The sequence below is a fragment of the Heterodontus francisci genome, chromosome 9, assembly GCF_036365525.1.
Source record: "Heterodontus francisci isolate sHetFra1 chromosome 9, sHetFra1.hap1, whole genome shotgun sequence".
NCBI lineage: Eukaryota > Metazoa > Chordata > Chondrichthyes > Heterodontiformes > Heterodontidae > Heterodontus > Heterodontus francisci.
In genome coordinates this window covers 53,654,543-53,672,513 of record NC_090379.1, presented here as the reverse complement: position 1 = coordinate 53,672,513, position 17,971 = coordinate 53,654,543, and the positions used below count along the sequence as shown (strand labels likewise).

General features: G+C 40.5%; 1 protein-coding gene across 4 annotated transcripts in view; it reads right to left on the bottom strand.

Moving 5' to 3' along the window:
* Positions 1-736: 736 nt before the first annotated feature.
* The window catches only part of LOC137373474 (lysophosphatidylserine lipase ABHD12-like), a 35,241-nt gene continuing 18,006 nt past the window's right edge, over positions 737-17,971 (bottom strand). For 2 of the 4 annotated variants that reach the window (XM_068038307.1, XM_068038308.1), the window contains exons 6-14: positions 17,027-17,072; positions 16,665-16,794; positions 15,617-15,654; positions 14,883-14,965; positions 13,797-13,879; positions 12,114-12,192; positions 10,270-10,394; positions 1,863-1,940; positions 780-851 (exon numbers count right to left, since the gene is read on the bottom strand). In XM_068038307.1, the coding sequence (XP_067894408.1) occupies positions 1,880-1,940; positions 10,270-10,394; positions 12,114-12,192; positions 13,797-13,879; positions 14,883-14,965; positions 15,617-15,654; positions 16,665-16,794; positions 17,027-17,072 (645 nt within the window). In that variant the 3' untranslated portion in view covers positions 780-851; positions 1,863-1,879. Of the gene's footprint in view, positions 852-1,862; positions 1,941-10,269; positions 10,395-12,113; positions 12,193-13,796; positions 13,880-14,882; positions 14,966-15,616; positions 15,655-16,664; positions 16,795-17,026; positions 17,073-17,971 lie in introns of all 4 variants that reach the window. The other 2 variants (XM_068038309.1, XM_068038310.1) reach the window with 2 other exon arrangements.

Genomic DNA, 17,971 nt, shown 5'->3' with positions numbered 1-17,971 from the left:
AAAATAGGTAATGGTCTTCCTAACAGATCATTTTAGATAATAATAAAGACCAAAAAACTGAAGTACAAAATTAATTTCATCTTCACTGCAACTGTTTTGATCTCTTACAGACTAGTTTTTCATAAACAGTTAAACTATTTTCCTAAGTCTCCTTAAACTCTCCATCCTGAAATTTTAACTAGATTTATCTTTTATAATCCTTTGGTACCACTCCTCTATTTTGGTGATTTTGTAGTGTTCAAATTGAGGAATGGAACACTTTTGCAACATCAGTGTGATCAGTTTCTGCCACATTCGGTACAGCATGACCAACTGCACAGGTCAGGCGCTCTGCCCAACATTGTGCGTGAACCCAATCTTAGAAGAACATCTTTACTGCACCAATGTGAATTTGCCACCTTTGACAACAGATTCTTTATGACTTCTCTAGAGTGATATTGCCAAATTAGTGACAATTTATGCTACAGATTTGGTCTTTGTTTTGAAATGTAATCTCTGGAAACAAAATCAATCCTGTTCATTGAAGTTAAATATTGCCTGTGCAGTTGCACTTACCAAATTACAACTTGATCAAGTGAATATTATAGATAGTAATTCAAGCTGAGTTCTGTTAGACCTCTGCTTATATTGCCTGCAATTTTCTGTGCAAGAATTATGTTCTACATGTAAAAAATTCCGAAAGTTGTTGTATTTAGTCTTTAGTGCAAACAAATTACAGTTCACAATTATTTACAGTCAGTGAAAAGAGCAATCTCAATATGTGCAAAATAGACTTGTAGACAACAGATTGGACTGTCATTGTCGTTGCCCACGTCCAAGTTCAATATCTGCGCACGGTCTTGACAAAGTCTCTGAAATAAAGAAGCACAAAATCTGGTCATTCTAGTGCAGTCTTTGTAACCTGGAACCAACAATTTGCACCACATTTCAGAAAACCAAACTTTATACTAAATTCTATTCACTTAACCTTATGGTATTACCCAGGAAACGCTGAACCAGTCAATCCATAATCCAGTTCCCTATTTTATGAACTTTATTGTTCATTATTCTGAGTTGCATTTAGTTTTAAGAACCAGTCGATATCTATGGAAGTCCCTAGTCAATGATTATATCTAACTAAGATACAAGTACACAATTAGTTATCAGAGGTATTGGCAGGAATAGCATACGCATTTTTTTGTTCTAATGCTATATTTGCATGAGTTTTCAACCTACAGACCCTCATACTAACCGCAGGTGCCCAGCTGCTAATGTATGTACTAAAAGCAGCATACAGAAATCTTGCTGGCAGCAGATCGATTAGTTATGGTTTGCTGAATTTAAAACATACTCCCGTGATCAACTTTTCTGAACCTTATACACATTAGCTGTTTGGAGAATCGAGATTACCTGCTATGCTATTCTACTACTGGACAGTTCAGTTTAAGGTGATGGTTGGCTTTACTGATTATAGAATATGCTCCATAATGGTAAGCACTTGAAGACAGGAGTGTCTATATTAGTGAAAAAAATATCTACATAGGAAAGGGAGAATCCAGTACTCAAAGAGACACATCAAACATGGACAATGCACAAGTTTGTTTAAAGTTTAGCCACTTCAAAATCTAATTACTGACAGCATAAACAATGTGGTCTTTTAAAATTTTTTTGCTCCTTTTGGAGATTTCCAGAGGTGACTTACATATTTTTTATTTACCTGGCCCTATCACATAATTTCAAGATACAGCACATTATTTTTACAGCTCCACCTACAGATGCAATGGCCCAGATTTTGCAGTCAGTGGCTAAGTGACCATGCTCGGCGACGACCTCGAAGAATGCTACCCACAAAGATCTAGCAATCTCTCTGCCATGAATTTCACCTTTCCAGACTTTAATTTCATTCCCGTGTAGCTATAGGGGATCTCTGGTGTCCAGCATCAGTGATGTCATCAAGGAGTCTAAGCAGCCAATCACATTTAAGAATTCACACATACATCAAATCAGGAAGTAAAAAGCACAAATTATCCTTTATAACCATTTTACAAAGAGAAAAATAAAGTTTGGGACGCACACTTGGGATTAAGGTAGAAGTTGAATATCACACACAAACATTAAAAACTTTTAAAAACCCATGGTTTTTTTTTTACAATAATGGAGAAATTTGATGTACCACAAATATAAAATTAGTTTTTCAGGTTCAGAAAACAAGAGGGAACAAATTTAAGGTAATTGGCAAAAGAAGTAATGGCAACATAAAAAAAAACTTTTTCACGCAGCAAGTGGTTAGAATTTGGAATGCACTATCTGAGAAAGTGGTGGAGGCAGATTCACTCAGGGCATTCAAGAGGGAATTGGACTGTTATCTGAAAAGGAAGAATATGCAGGGCTATTGGAAGAAGGCGGGGGAGTAGCACTAGATAAATAGCTCTTTTGGAGAGCCAACGCAGACTTGATGGAATGAATGGCCTCCTTCTGTGCTGTAACAATTCTGTGATTCTGTGAAAAGCAGTAATTATGACTTAGTACACTGTTACAAGCCCAGTTAGACCTCATTCAACAAGGCATAACTTTTTCAAATGTTTTAACAGCAAGACTAACAGCATAAAAAGTGGAATTCATATCAAATCAAGTGATATCTAAGATTTCCATCTGCAAGGAATTCAACAGCGCACCCTATGGAGGAGCGACTATCTAGTTGGTAAGTATGACAACTTCACGCCCTCCTTTATGCTGAATCTGTTGGCGAAGTACTGTTAGAATGTGGAGGAGCAGGGCAAACTGGACAGTTTCCACATTTTAATGCGTATATGCAGAGACCAGAAGTTGCTGTCAGTTTCACAGAGTAATGGCAGCAAACGCTGAGAGTTTTGCCATTGTTACAACTGCAAAATTCAGGCCATTATATTTGGAATATGATGATCATGTACTACTTTTAACATATAATAGATATGGGCATGGATTTTGTGGTAATAATGTTATGCAACAAATCAGAGAGCAACTTCCAGCATCTGCACATACATGTTAAAACATGGAAATCAGTAAGTTGCATTCCAATTTGTCCTGCACCCCACAAGCTTCGCTCTAACAGTACCTTGCTTGACAAATGCAGCATTAAAATACATGAAGGGCATGATGTTATGATACTTAACCACTAGATATCCACTAAACACCTCAGAAACAATTAGGAATAAAACAAAATGTTGGAAATACTCAGGTCAGGCAGCATCTGAAAGGTGAAATAAAAACAAGAAATGCTGGAAATACTGAGCAGGTCTGGCAGCATCTGTGGAGAGAGAAGCAAAGTTAATGTTTCAGGTTAGTGACCCTTCTTCAGAACTTCTGACCTGAAACGTTAACTCTGCTTCTCTCTCCACAGATGCTGCCAGACCTGCTGAGTATTTCCAGCGTTTCTTGTTTTTATTTCAGATTTCCAGCATCCACAGTATTTTGCTTTTATTTTAGAATCTGAAAGGTTATTGACCTGAAACATTCTGTTCCTCTCTCCACAGACGCTGCCTGACCTGCTGAGTATTTCCAACATTTTCTATTTTTATTTCAGATTTCCAGGAACTGCAGTATTTTGCCTTTGTAGAAAAAGGGCAGGTCCATTTAAGGGTAAGTGAATTTTTAATAGTGTGATGACTTATTTACTACCAATCAATATCTGGTACGGAAAATTTACTTTTAGAAGTGTGGCACCTCATTCCCTTTTGATCTGTCTTTCATTTTATCTCTTTCCCTTAATACCATCTTTCTTTCCCTCTCTTTATTTTGCTTTCCACATGATTTTACATAATATTAAATATTCTAACTCACAGGTCCAGGTTTAGACTCTGCAAGCAGAATCTTACCACCTTAGACTCAGACACAATGGCAGGATCATTTTCAGGTTGCAAGCCCAACCTCCGGATTAGCAGGCCTGCCGGTTGCTCCTTACCAGAGCAAACCGATTGAGAGCTCACCTCCAGGCTCTCCGACCAATTAGGGAGGGTGGGATGACCTGGCAATTTTATCAGAGGAAGGATTTCTTTTTGAAGGGACAATGGCAAGCTTCAGGAAAGCTCAGCAGCACTTTTCAAGCTGCAGCACCTACAGGAACAGAGAGGAGAAGGCTGCCACCCGCTTCCCCCAACCCTGCACCCCGCCCCCACCCCCCCGCAGATCTCCCACTCTTACCTGGAGGTACAGCTGAAGGGTTGCAGCAAGGTGAGCTTTCCCAAGGACAGAAGGAGGAGGACAGCCTGTCCAACCAAGCAGATGTGAATAGGAGTAGCCAAGGAGTTCAGCAGCTGGAGTGTGTTCCCTCCAATCTGGAGACTGCACCAAGAGGATCCAGGACCTCAGTTGAGTGGCATAAACTCTCAGGTGCCAATCCACATATTCTTGTCCTACATTCTTCCGCACAGCACAGCTGAGGTCAGCATACCTTGCAGCTCCACTCATTTCTCTCCCTGCAGGCACCTCACATCCCAATCAGCAGCCAACACTTTCCCTCAGCCTATCGCTCTCTCACACCCATGCCTCACAGTGACCCTCCACAAATGGTGTCCTTCCCTCCTCTGCACACAGGCCATTACCAGCACTCACACCTTCCTGATTTCTCTCCTTATTGGAAAAGAAAGCACACAACTTGGTGAGAGGCAGGGCGAGGGGGTGGGGGAGGCAGAGGTTGAGCCTCCAGTGACAGACACCTTGTTAGCCAGTGGCAATGCATGCCCACTCAATCCACTGGGAGGAGGTCTTGTTCCATGAAAATGCAGATGACAGCAACAACCTGCCGTGACAGCCTCAGCCTCCTGAGGCATTGGTGCTCAGACATCTTGAGAGAACTGGTCCTCTGCCTGTGGACCCTGTATTGGGTGTCTTGCCTCCTTCTAGCTGTATCTCAGTGGCCATCCCCTCTGCCCTGTAGTGGGACATGTGGCTGAGGAGAAAGCAGCTGGTGCTGCTGCTGTTGTTGTTCCTGCTGGAGCAGTTGTTGGTGGTGAGCCCCCTGCCCTTGACCCTCAGCAGAGGTGGAAAGTGAAGCTGCATAAGCTGCTCCCATGCTGTGGTGAAGGTTGGCGGCAGCAAGGTGCAGCTGAATGTGGATGAAGTACTTTCCAAACAGTTGGCTATCATCTGTCAGGCAGGGTTTTGATGAAAGGTCACAGACCTGAAACGTTAACTCTGCTTCTCTCTCCACAGATTCTGCCAGACCTGCTGAGTATTTCCAGCACTTTCTGTTTTTATTTCAGATTTCCAGCATCCACAGTATTTTGCTTTTCTATCTGTCAAGCAGTGCTTACACTCTCTGACAGAAAGAATGCTTTGAACAGCAGCCGCTCACCTGGCCATGGCTGGAGCGCTTCAGTGTAACTGATCATAGAACATAGAACAGTACAGCACAGTACAGGCCCTTCGGCCCACGATGTTGTGCCGAACCTTTAACCTACTCTAAGATCAAACTAACTACCTACCCTTCATTCTACTATCATCCATGTACCTATCCAAGAGTCGCTTAAATGCCCCTAACGTATCTGCTTCTACGACCACCGCTGGCAGCGCATTCCACGCACCCACCACTCTCTGTGTAAAGAACCTACCTCTGACATCATCCCGAAACCTTCCTCCAATCACCTTAAAATTATGCCCCCTGGTGATAGCCCTTTCCACCCTGGGAAAAAGTCTCTGACTATCCACTCTATCTATGCCTCTCATCATCTTGTACCCCTCTATCAAGTCACCTCTCATCCTTCTTCGCTCCAATGAGAAAAGCCCTAGCTCCCTCAATCTTTCTTCGTAAGACATGCCCTCCAGTCCAGGCAGCATCCTGGTAAATCCCCTCTGCACCCTCTCGAAAGCTTCCACATCCTTCCTATAATGAGGTGACCAGAACTGAACACAATATTCCAAGTGTGGTCGAACCAGGGCCTTATAGAGTTGCAGCATAACCTCGCGGCTCTTAAACTCAATCCCCCTGTTAATGAAAGCCAACAAACCATACACCTTCTTAACAACCCTATCAACTTGGGTGGCAACTTTGAGCGATCTATGGACATGGAGCCCAAGATCCCTCTGTTCCTCCACACTACCAAGAATCCTGTCTTTAAGCCTGTATTCCGCATTCAAATTCGACCTTCCAAAATGAATCACTTCACACTTTTCCAGGTTGAACTCCATCTGCCACTTCTCAGCTCAGCTCTGCATCCTGTCGATGTCCCGTGGCAACCTACAACAGCCTTCCACACTATCCACAACTCCAGCAACCTTCGTGTCATCGGCAAACTTGCTAACCCAGCCTTCCACATCCTCATCCAAGTCATTTATAAAAATCACAAAGAGCAGAGGTCCCAGAACAGATCCTTGTGGAACACCACTGGTCACCGAGCTCCATGCTGAATACTTTCAGCATGCAAAGGCACAGCAATCTCTTCCCTCGCTTCCCGTAATATCCTTGGGTATATCCCGTCTGGCCCCAGGGACTCATCTGTCCTCATATCATTCAAAATTTCCAGCACATCCTCCCTCTTAACCTCAACCTGTTGGAGCATATCAGCCTGTTCCACGCTGTCCTCACAAACGACCAGGTCCCTCTCACTAGTGAATACTGAAGCAAAGTATTCATTTAGGACCTCCCCTACCTCCTCCGACTCCAGGCACAAGTTCCCTCCACTATCCCTGATCGGCCCTACCCTCACTCTGGCCATCCTCTTGTTCCTCACATAAGTGTAGAACGCCTTGAGATTTTCCTTAATCTTACCCGCCAAGACTTTTTCATGTCCCCTTCTAGCTCTCCTAAGTCCATTCTTCAGTTCCTTCCTGGCTACCTTGTAACCCTCTAGAGCCCTGTCTGATCCTTGCTTCCTCAAGCTTAAGTAAGCTTCCTTCTTCCTCTTGACTAGCTGTTCCACATCTCTTGTCATCCAAGGTTCCTTCACCCTACCATCCGTTCCCTGCCTCATCGGGACAAACCTATCCAGCAGTCGCAGCAAGTGCTCCCTAAACAACCTCCACAGTTCTGTCGTGCATTTCCCTGAGAACATCTGTTCTCAATTTATGCTCCCCAGTTCCTGCCTAATAGCATTGTAATTCCCCCTCCCCCAATTAAATATTTTCCCATCCCGTCTGCTCCTGTCCCTCTCCATGACTATAGTAAAGGTCAGGGAGTTATGATCACTATCACCGAAATGCTCTCCCACCGAGAGATCTGCCACCTGGCCTGGTTCGTTGCCAAGCACCAAGTCCAACATAGTCTCCCCTCTAGTCGGTCTATCTTCATATTGAGTCAGAAAACCTTCCTGGACACACCTGACAAAAACTGCTCCATCCAAACTATTTGCACTAAGGAGGTTCCAATCAATAGTAGGGAAGTTGAAATCACCCATGACAACAACCCTGTTACTTCTGCACCTTTCCAAAATCTGCCTCCCAATCTGTTCCTCCATGTCTCTGTTGCTATTGGGGGGTCTATAGAAAACTCCCAACAAAGTGACTGCTCCTTTCCTGTTTCTGACTTCCACCCATAATGACTCAGTAGACAAACCCTCCTCGACGACCTCCCTTTCTGCAGATGTGATACTATCCCTAATTAACAATGCCACTCCCCCACCTCTTTTACCTCCCTCCCTATTCCTTTTGAAACATCTAAACCCCGGAACATCCAACATCCATTCCTGCCCCTGTGATATCCACGTCTCCGTAATGGCCACAACATCGTAGCTCCTAGTACTGATCCATGCTCTAAGTTCATCACCCTTATTCCTGACACTTCTTGCGTTAAAATAGACACACTGAGACACCCATCGTACTGGCTGCAACTTTGCCCTGTCAACTGTCTAACCTTCCTCACAGACTCTCTGCACTCGGTATCTGCCTGTTCAACAGCTACCCCATCCACTGATCCGTGGCTCCAGTTCCCATCCCCCTGCCAAACTAGCTTCACAGCTTCTCAGTTTCACTGAGGAAGTTCTGTCTGCTGTGCACTCGCCTTCTCCAACCTGCTGGGTTGCAGACACAGCGTGTAAGTCCTGCGCTGTTGGGAAAGAGGGAATCCATATGCAAAATTGCTCCTAATTGCCTTAAGTACTTCAAATAGCTTCCTGCCTCAGTCACAGGGCTACCCTGCTGCACTCCCAACGCACCCTGGGAAAGCTGAAAAGGGGCAGAATCACATTGGGATCATTCATTTTCTGTAATTTTCCCACCCCGAACCTGCCTTCACCAGCCTGGGAATATTCCACCCTGCGTGTCTCAATAAGGATACTTCAATCTGATTGGTTGAGAGGACACACAGTTGCTTGCCCTGTCACACAGGTCCCAGATCCCCTGTAGAGGACACTGCACTGAACGAGCTCTCTAATTACTGTATGTTGCTGCACAAATGCCCACTAAAAGTCTGTGGGCAGCTGTAGCATAATGACTGACAAGCACCGTTTGCTGCTGACCACAAAAACTAGGCCAATATAAAATTAAACATGACTCGCAACATTTCTTGTAATACCTGTTACACAGTTAGATGGTGCTGTACTAGGAAATTTCAATGATGAATCGGGGTATAATATTACAAGGCACAGTACAATCTTCAATCCTCGCAGTTCAGTACAGTACTAAGGAAGGAAGTAGCTTTCAAATGAGATGTTAAACTGAGGCCCCATCTGCTCTCTCATGTGAACATAAAGGATCCCATGGCACTATTTCAAACACCAGCAGGGAAGCTCTACAAACATCTCCTTTCATAAGTCAGCCAGAGTAATTACATTTGACTATTCCAGACAAAAGCAAAATAGGGTGAATGCTGGAAATCTGAAATCAAAACAGAAAATACTGGAAATACTTGGCAGATCAAGCAGCATCTGTGGAGAGAGAAACAGAGTTAACGCATTCTGTCAACTCTGTCTCTCTCTCTCTCCACAGATGCTGCCTGATCTACTGAGTATTTCCAGCATTTTCTGTTGACTAATCCGTAGTCTATCAATTCATATATGTTAAGTTGCACTACTGATCCAACTTTGTGTTTGGATTAACTTAATTAACACCAAGAACACTATTTCTGCAACCTGAGTGATTTGCAAAACAAAACAACGTGGCCTTTTCCTTGCAGACCACAAGGCTGTGACCACACCTGGTCAGCTTCCATTTAACTCTATCTGTATTAACACACCACAGAAAAGAAATAAAATGATTTCCCTATTTTATATTAGATACATTCTTATACAATGGACAAAGTATAACCAAAGGATGCCTATTTCTTGGCAACATTTTTTTAAAGTCCTCGACTTTCTTCTAGTGCTATACAAAATTAATCTCCAGACCCAGTTTAGTACAACATTAGACTAATATTACTTCTAATTATTTTTTTTGGAGTGTGTGACCCCTTTAAATTTCTTTGTGCAACCACATATGTGTGGTAATTTAAAGGGCCAACTTGTCTCTGGCCTGGGCAGCAACTTTTCAGTTGCTGCGAGGCTTGCGCAGCTTACAGGGAAGATTGACACCCCTCCCTGTTATTTTATTTTCCTGTGAAATAATTCGAATCAAATAAACTTGCAACTCAAACAGTTATGATGTTTTTGCTATGACATGCAAAATTAGTGTCAAATATGTGACACCAAAATGTGGCATATGAAACAGAAAGCTACAACTTGCACTGAATGCAAAATGTAATATTACACAATTTGATTTTAAAAGCAATAAAACTGAAATATATTTATTTGACCTGAGCAGGTTGGCAGACAGAAGCTTATATTTATAATGGGAGAACTCAAATTTAAGAGAACTACCCTGGGATACTTGGGTATGTTGCTGGGAAGAAAGTTTACATTTTCAGGATTAAGATTTTTTTAAAGATAGTCTTTAGAATAATTTTGCTACCTGAATCTTGACGATGGTCAACAGAGTAAACAAATGAAAAACTTTAATTAAGAAGAATGTTATATTTGTAAATAAGACAAATATCATAACTTAAATGGAAAGAATTTTTTTTGGATGGTGCAGAGTTCTTTCAATGGATAAGACTGCTCCCTATATATAGCTTGTAACTTTAAAAAAAACTGTTACATTACTGCCAGGAAACAGTTTTTCTCTATCTATTCTACCAACAAATTTAATAATTTTGAACGGCCTCTATTAAATCTCCCCTTAATCATCTCTGGTCCAAGGAGAACAATCCCAGCTTCTCTAGCTCTAATAGTTGCATTCCACCACCATCCTGCCACAAAGAAAATTCTTTACAATTCTTATTTCAGCATTATATATTTGAAACGCTGCAACTTACTTCCTGAATTAGTAACTGAGGTAAAAGCTTACTTTATTATATCTGGTAATTGTGAGTCCTTGTAAATGTTGTTATGCTTGTACCCAAGTAATGCAGGAAATGCAACAAACTTGGCTTGTCTTTCCAATATCTGTGAATCCAGTAGACTTTCATAGAGCTACGTAAAAGCATGGAAAAAAATGACAGAAAAGAATGAGACATTTGCAGACTAATTATTTGAAAATGCTTTTCCAGTAAGCATTTCTTTGCTTCCCATCCCATCCCATCCTTCGCTTTTTAACTTGTGTTGAACTTGTAAAATACTAGAATTCAGTATTCATTGTAATGGTCCCAATACAACAATGTACATGCTTTATTTGGGATGCAGGCAATGCTAGCAAAGGCATATTTATTGCCCAACTCTAGCTGCCCTGGGAAGGTGGTAGTGGATTTTCTCTTTGAGCCAATGCAATCCTTGTGATGACAGTGCTGTCACAATGGTGTTACGTAGGGAATTAAGATTGTAAAACATTTTGGGATGTCTTGATCATGTAAAATGTTTTAAAAATACAAGTTTGCTTCATTTTTCGAAAGGATGCAACTTAGAATCTCTTAGAGGTATACAAGGTAGTTAATGTTACAGAAAAGGTAAATCTGGAATATTACTTCAAATTATACCATGATCATAGGTTAAGGGTGTTGTTACGGCCACATGGTGAGGGGTGTGGGTGATTCCCACTGTTCGGCTCCCACCTGACTACAGCAAATGTTTTAGTTACTAGGGTTTTAACCCCTTTGTTTTTTTTATTTGTCAAATAAATAGACAACAACAGGTTTTCTTGTAGGTTTAAAATCGAAGATTAATTATTTATTGAGCAATATGCTTTATCCCGAAATTGTCGCAACCGCCCACATGCATGCATTCACTCGGGCATACACACACACAAGACAGATAGAGAAAAAAAGGGGTAAGTGATTTGAAGTGACGTAGAGTTTTGGTGTTCACGGTAAATCTGTTGAATCTTCTTGCAGGTCGATTTCTCTTTAAGGTTGCAGGCCTGGAACTTCTGTAGATTTCTCTTTGGTTGACATTTCAGTTTGAAGACAGCGGATCACTTCCTGATCTCTGCTGCACAAGTTGAAGTGTAGAATTCACAGCGGGGTACCTTCCTTCTGGCTTGCTGAATTTTCTCCCAGCTCTCAGTTGGACAGGCTTTGGTGATGTTTTGTCCTGAGTCTCTCTCTCTCTTCAGAGAACTACCCTTTTAAGCTAAAAGTCTCTCACATCTTGCTTCTGTTGGGAGACATAGATCTTCCTTCCTGTAGTGACCGACAATGGCCCAGGATGTGGCTACTTCACAACTTCTTTGTTTCAGAAGAATCCATTCAATTCAAAAATTCTCTTGATGGGTTCAGGATGGGTGTAATTGACACCTCTTAGCTTTGGAACGTATCCTTTTGTCCTTGCCAGACAGTAAGACAGTTTGAATATACAAAGGTCAGGTCTTTTGGCCTTCGGTGGCCATTTGTAAGCACATTGTCCAGTTTTTAAAAAAGAAAAGTCCTTTTTTATAACTCTTCATGTTGTGTTCTTGTATTTTCAATCTCTGCACTTTACTTGACTGTAACAGTGTATAAGTTCAAACTAGCTAAAGGTAAATTTGAGACTGTCACAAAAAATGATCAAGAATTGAATAGACTTCTGGATAGGGTGGCTGAAGTAAAAACCTTAATCATTTAAGAAAGAAAGCTGTGGTGGAGAAATCTATTCGAATAATCATCCTCATTGGTACCAATCTTGTGAACATTGGTACTGATTAGTTGAAACATGTTAAAATAAACCTCAGCCTGCATTCTATAAATAATATAGTGAAAGAAGCCATGGCATCCAGTGTACCTTTTTGCCCAACTCAAATGGTATGACGTGATCATCTTCAGCATGCAGAATCAACACAGGAGTAGAAATTGACTTCAGACTAAAGTGAAAAAGAGGGAAATTTGACTAATTGAAATGAAGCCAAGAAACAGAATACATTCATAACAAATATCACATGCACAAACTAACACCAGAACTTTCAATACTTTAATATGGGTAAAATGTAAAATCATACAAGTACAGGCTTCTAGAGTAAAGACAGGTAAATGGAGTTGAGGTAGAAATCCATCATGGGTTAACTGAATGGTGGAACAGACTCAAGGGGCTGAATGGCCTACTTTGTTCCTAATGTTCCTAAAATTAATGTGCAAAGGGAATAAAAACATCAGCACATACATAGCACAGGGAATCACTACATTAGCACAGATGTGATGACCTTATGACCGATAAGCTTGTAACTATTTACTGCCTAGGCTAAGCCTTTTTGCACCACATTAGCAGGCAGTTTTCCTAGTCAATAAGTTCAACTAAATTATAGAATGATACAGCACAGCTTGAGGCCATTCATCCCATTGCCTATGAAAGAGCTGTCCCATTAGTCCCTTTCCCCATAGCCATACAAATTTTCCCCTTCAGGTATCCAGTTCATTTTTCAAAATTATTATTGAATCTGTTTCCACCAGCCTTTCAGTCAGTGTATCTCGATTCTAACAACTTGTGTAAAAATTTTCCTATGTTGTTTCTGGTTCTTTTGCCAATTATCTTAATCAGTTCCCTATGGTTATGACATTTCCACCACTGGAAACAGTTTCACCCTATTTACTCTATCAAAATCCTTTATGAGTTTGAATATCTCTATTAAATCTCTCCTTAACCTTCTCTGCTCTAAGAAGAACAATCCTAGCATCGCTAGTCTCCCCATGTAACTGAAGTCCCACATCCCTGGTAAATCTTATGCACCTTCTCCAAGGATTTGACATCCTTCTTAAAGTGTGATGCCCAGAATTGGACCAGTAATCCAGCTGGGGCATAACTTCCTTGCTGTTTGTACTTTATGACTCTGGTTATGTGGTAGCTAAGTAAACATGTTTCCCTGATGACTCAATGAGTAGCTGATCTATACAAACCAGGATGGCCCTGATTCAATCATAACATCAGCCAGGGCTTCAGACCCTCATCGTCGGGGAGGTGAACATTTGCTTTTTGATTTCTAATCGGCAAGCCCTGTAGGAAGGATAATGGATGAGGATAATAATGGGTTCCTGCGTGGGTTTTGTCCGGGTGCTCCGGTTTCCTCCCACAAGCCAAAAGACTTGTTGGTAGGTAAATTGGCCATTATAAATTGCCCCTAGTTTAGGTAGGTGGTAGGGAAATATAGGGACAGGTGGGGATGTGGTAGGAATATGGGATTAGTGTAGGATTAGTATAAATGGGTGGTTGATGGTCGGCACAGACTCGGTGGGCCGAAGGACCTGTTTCAGTGCTGTATCTCTAAAAAAAATGTAATGGTCTTATGACTGATAAGCCTGCAAGCATTTACTGCCTAGGTTCAGACTTGAAGAAAGGTGACAAAGATGATAGCAAAAAAAAAGGCAGAAATAGAGCAATATAGGCAACTAAACATTGTAACTTTGTTACAGGTTATTTTATTATCTTCTCATTACATCATTGTATCAAAAGCTAATAAAATCACATTTTACTTACTTTTCAACATTATTAAAGAAAATATTATTTTCTGTTATTGTATCCAAAAAGAACCATTCAAATCCAGGAAAAAGTTTGTAATACTGTAGGAAGAATAAATTGTTATAGTAAAGGAGTACTTGCTTTTGTTTTGTGTCTCAAATTGGCTTACTTGGTAGCATACGTGCGTCTGAGTTAAAGATTGTTAGCTTAAGCCCAACGCTAGAACTTGGAAGTTTTATTAATGCTGGTGCTGTAGTATGATGCTGAGTAAGTTCTTCTTCCATTAGCAAAGGTGCAGGGAAATTTGCCCTGTTTGAAATGGAAGTGGGTGGGAGTCGCAGGTGGGATTGCCACTGCCTCACCAAGATAACTAAGCAACTGTACTTCAACAATATGCCTTAACCCAATCATTAGAACATTTTCTCATATCAGCTGCCCTTATGTCATTTCAGTGAGAATGCCTATTCAATGGCATCATTGTGTTATGAGCTCACACTTCTTTCGTTTGATTTCAATTTGGCTGATATTGCCCAAAATAATTTTGTTTAAAGCTCATCCCTTTGGACCGGGCTAGATTCAAACAGATGTGGAACTTGCTGCACTGTCTGTTCTGTTTTGAGACAACTGCAGTTTTCCAGTGTTGAAACTTGTTACCCTATCTGGTTTTCTGCATCCCAAAGCAATAGTAAGCAGGAGCAAGGATGCACACAGCAGTGTTAGAACTTACAGAAGCTCAACAAGCCCTCAGACTTGCTCAGTCCTTCATGCATTGTTAAGGAAGGGAGACACTACAGCATTAGTATCATTGAATTCAACCACAAAATAGGGTCTTAGGATTGCTAATGTTACACTGCAGATACTGTTATTGCAGCAATGGATTCTTGGGAAAAGATATTTTGCACTGAAAAGCACAAAGATAGTAAAAATGAAATCAGAACTAGCAAAACAGGTAAAAACAAGCATGCATTTATTAACATATAAAATACAAGCAACTTCTTAAAGTAAATGTTACAAAATAAAAATAGAAAGGATATTTTATTACAATTGAATGTCATTTTGCCATACTTGGGCAGAGGTACGATACAAGCAAACATTCCTACATACCACAGCAAATGGGTGATGGGCTACTTCTTCTCGCATAGAGGTAAATGGAGATTCCAGTATAATAGCATCAGCTGGGCTTCCTACTTAATAAAACACATACATTTCCGTTTTCCATTAATTTTGAGTCAATAACTCCTCTGAGTGAGTAACTCAGTGATACAGATCCGAAAGTTCCCAGATTAAATTCCCAGTCTGTGTTGAGTTAGCTGATCTTAACCTGGGCAACAGTAGTTCTGATAAAAGTGAAAGTCATCAAATTGAAACATTAACTCTGTTTCTCTTTCCAGAGATGCTGCCTGAGCTGCTGAGTATTTTTTTTATTTCAGATTTCCAGTATCTGCAGTATTTTGCTTTTATAACAGTAGGCTGTGACTGGTTAAGGGAGGTGAAAATTGAACAGGATTCCCTTCCTGATCCAGTGACCCTTGCTAGTATGTGTGCATCTTCAGTGAGGACAGGGTTAGCTGAGATGCACTGTGAGGTCTACTAAACTTTAGCATTCATCGTTAAGGTTCATACATGAGCAATAGCCACTGAAGTGAAGTAGCAGAAGCAGCCCATTACCTATTCCAGGAAGCACTGTTGTCTCTGTCAGGCAAGAGGAAGGAAGAATCCTGGCAGGGCCAAAGCTTTCTGATGCTTAACAATGTGTTTCATAATGTTTGTAAAACCATTTTTTATTACACAACTGAATAAATTAGCATTCTGAGCTTTAGAAAACTTTATGTCTTTACCTTTCTCATGTAGGATTCGTGCAGTGTTTGTGGCAACACTGTAAATGAAAAGGAAAATGTTTGTAAAGCGTTATACGACACTAGATTTGGTATTTTCTATTTTCAGTGTTCCCATGGTAACAAAAATGTGTCCTGCTGCAATATTCCTTTCAAAGGTGTTTACTGGATATTTTAATAGTTAAAATCATCTATTTTCAAGGGCTGAATTATATTAGAAAATAACTATTACCCAGGCTTACCATTTAAATCCAGACTAGGCTATTTTACTGCCTTTTAAAGTTTTCATTATTTATTCTCTGGTCATGAGTGACACAAGCCCATGCCAAGTAATTGAGTGGCTTGCTAACCACTTCAAAGAACATTAAGAGTTAGCCATATTGGGTGAGTCACATGTAGGCTAGATCAGGTGATGGCAGGTTCTCTTGCCTGATGGACACAGAGTGAAACAATTGGATTTTTTCTTTTGACAATTTGGCAGCTTATGTTAATTGTATATTAATTGTGTTTTAATTGTATGCAGATGATGGGCATTAACTGGGGATTCACTTGTGCTCCTATAAATAGAAACAGATTGAAACTGTGGTGGCTAGGTAAGGAGGTGCAACTTTGTAATGAGTATCTCTGTAAATAAAACTGAGCTTTCTGGATATTTTTTCTCCTAGTGCTAGCTCATTGAACAGATTATATTGGATTCAGCTTCACAATTTGCCATGATGGGAATTGAACTTACTATCTCTGAGTTGTTAGTCCAGTACAATAAACACTACAGTATTGTATCTTAAAATTGCACAGGGTTTTTAAATGTAGTATATGTCAAACTCACAGGGTTTTTTTGTTCTTCTCCAACAATTGTTTTACTGACAATCAGAATCCTCCATACAATAGGCTTAACACACTGAAGGAGTGATATTTATGTCATTGCTACAAGTTTATCAAAAGATTGTTTGCAATTGATTCCCAAAATGATATATATTCAGTATTTACATAGTGCATGGTATTTTATATTGTGATGGCCTTCTATATACATGAAGTAGTTGTTAATACTTGCCCACTGCCTAGGGAGTGTCCCCAGAGACACACAGGACTTTTCCTACTCCGAGCTCTGGTCCACTCAAAAAGATATAAGGAATCTGTAGTAATTCCTGCTTCACTAGGCTCACCAGTAGAGTCTGCCCAACCTGATGCAAATTAAATCAATATATTATACTGATTAAAACATTATTAAAAATAATGTTGCCTTAGCTCATACAAAAGTATTTCTCATACACTGTATTTTATCACTAAGCTCTTCAGTCAAGATTAGGCCTCCTAGGGATAGTGTTGCTAGAGTTTACGGTAGGTCACTATGGTAGCTAAGTTTTGCACGCTTAACTGAGAGATCTTTAAAGCAGTAAGAATTTTCATTCTTACCTCTGTAGTCAAGGGCTAATACGTGGAACCCATGTGCACTCAGCATCTACAGAAGAAGGAATCTTGCAGGTGTTCACTCAAACATAAACACAAAATAACCTACAAATTAGATCTATTCATAACTGTTTATCAGATTGCATTTCATAGTATTCTGTAGTTCCCATATTATACTATGCACCTTAGTTGAAATGATAGTATGGTGCAGCTCTCTAAACACATTGTCAAGGTTACTCTTCTACCAATCCATCAATGGGTACGTTATAACAGAAAGATAAAGATTACTGTACATAGTTTTACTTCCTGTCCCCCAATGGTCTGACCATGGATTACAATACACATCAAGCACAAATATAAATGTAGCCTAGATTTCGATCTAAGGCCATCCAACAACAACTTGCATTTATGAAGTGCTATTAATGTCAAAATAAAGTACCACAGTGCTTCACAGACACATAATCAGACAAAAATGGATGCCAAGCCAAAAAGATTTTATAAAAATGACTGAAAACCTGGTCAAGGAGGTGTTGCATTAAGGAGGGTGTTAAAGAGATGGAGAGGCAAAGGAAGAGAACTCCAGAGCGTGAGGCCTAAGTGGCTGAAGGCACAGCTGCAAATGATTCATTGAAGGGAGGGAGTAATGCTCAAGAGCCCAGAGTAAATGAATGGGGAGTTCTAAAGAAATTGTATTGCTGAAATAGGGTAGAGATAGGAAGGGATTTAAGCACGAGGATCAGGAACTAGCGAGCACAGGGGTGATGTGTTGGTGGAATTTGATGTATCAATATAAGATACAGTAGAGGACAGGAAATCTTTTTTTTTATTAGTATTAAAGTATTAAAGTTGCTGACACTGGACACTCATACTTAACAATCAGTAAGACAATACATTTGCAAGAGTATTACGAGGTGTAGGGCTGGAGGAGGTTTGGTTAGCTGGACAAGGGGA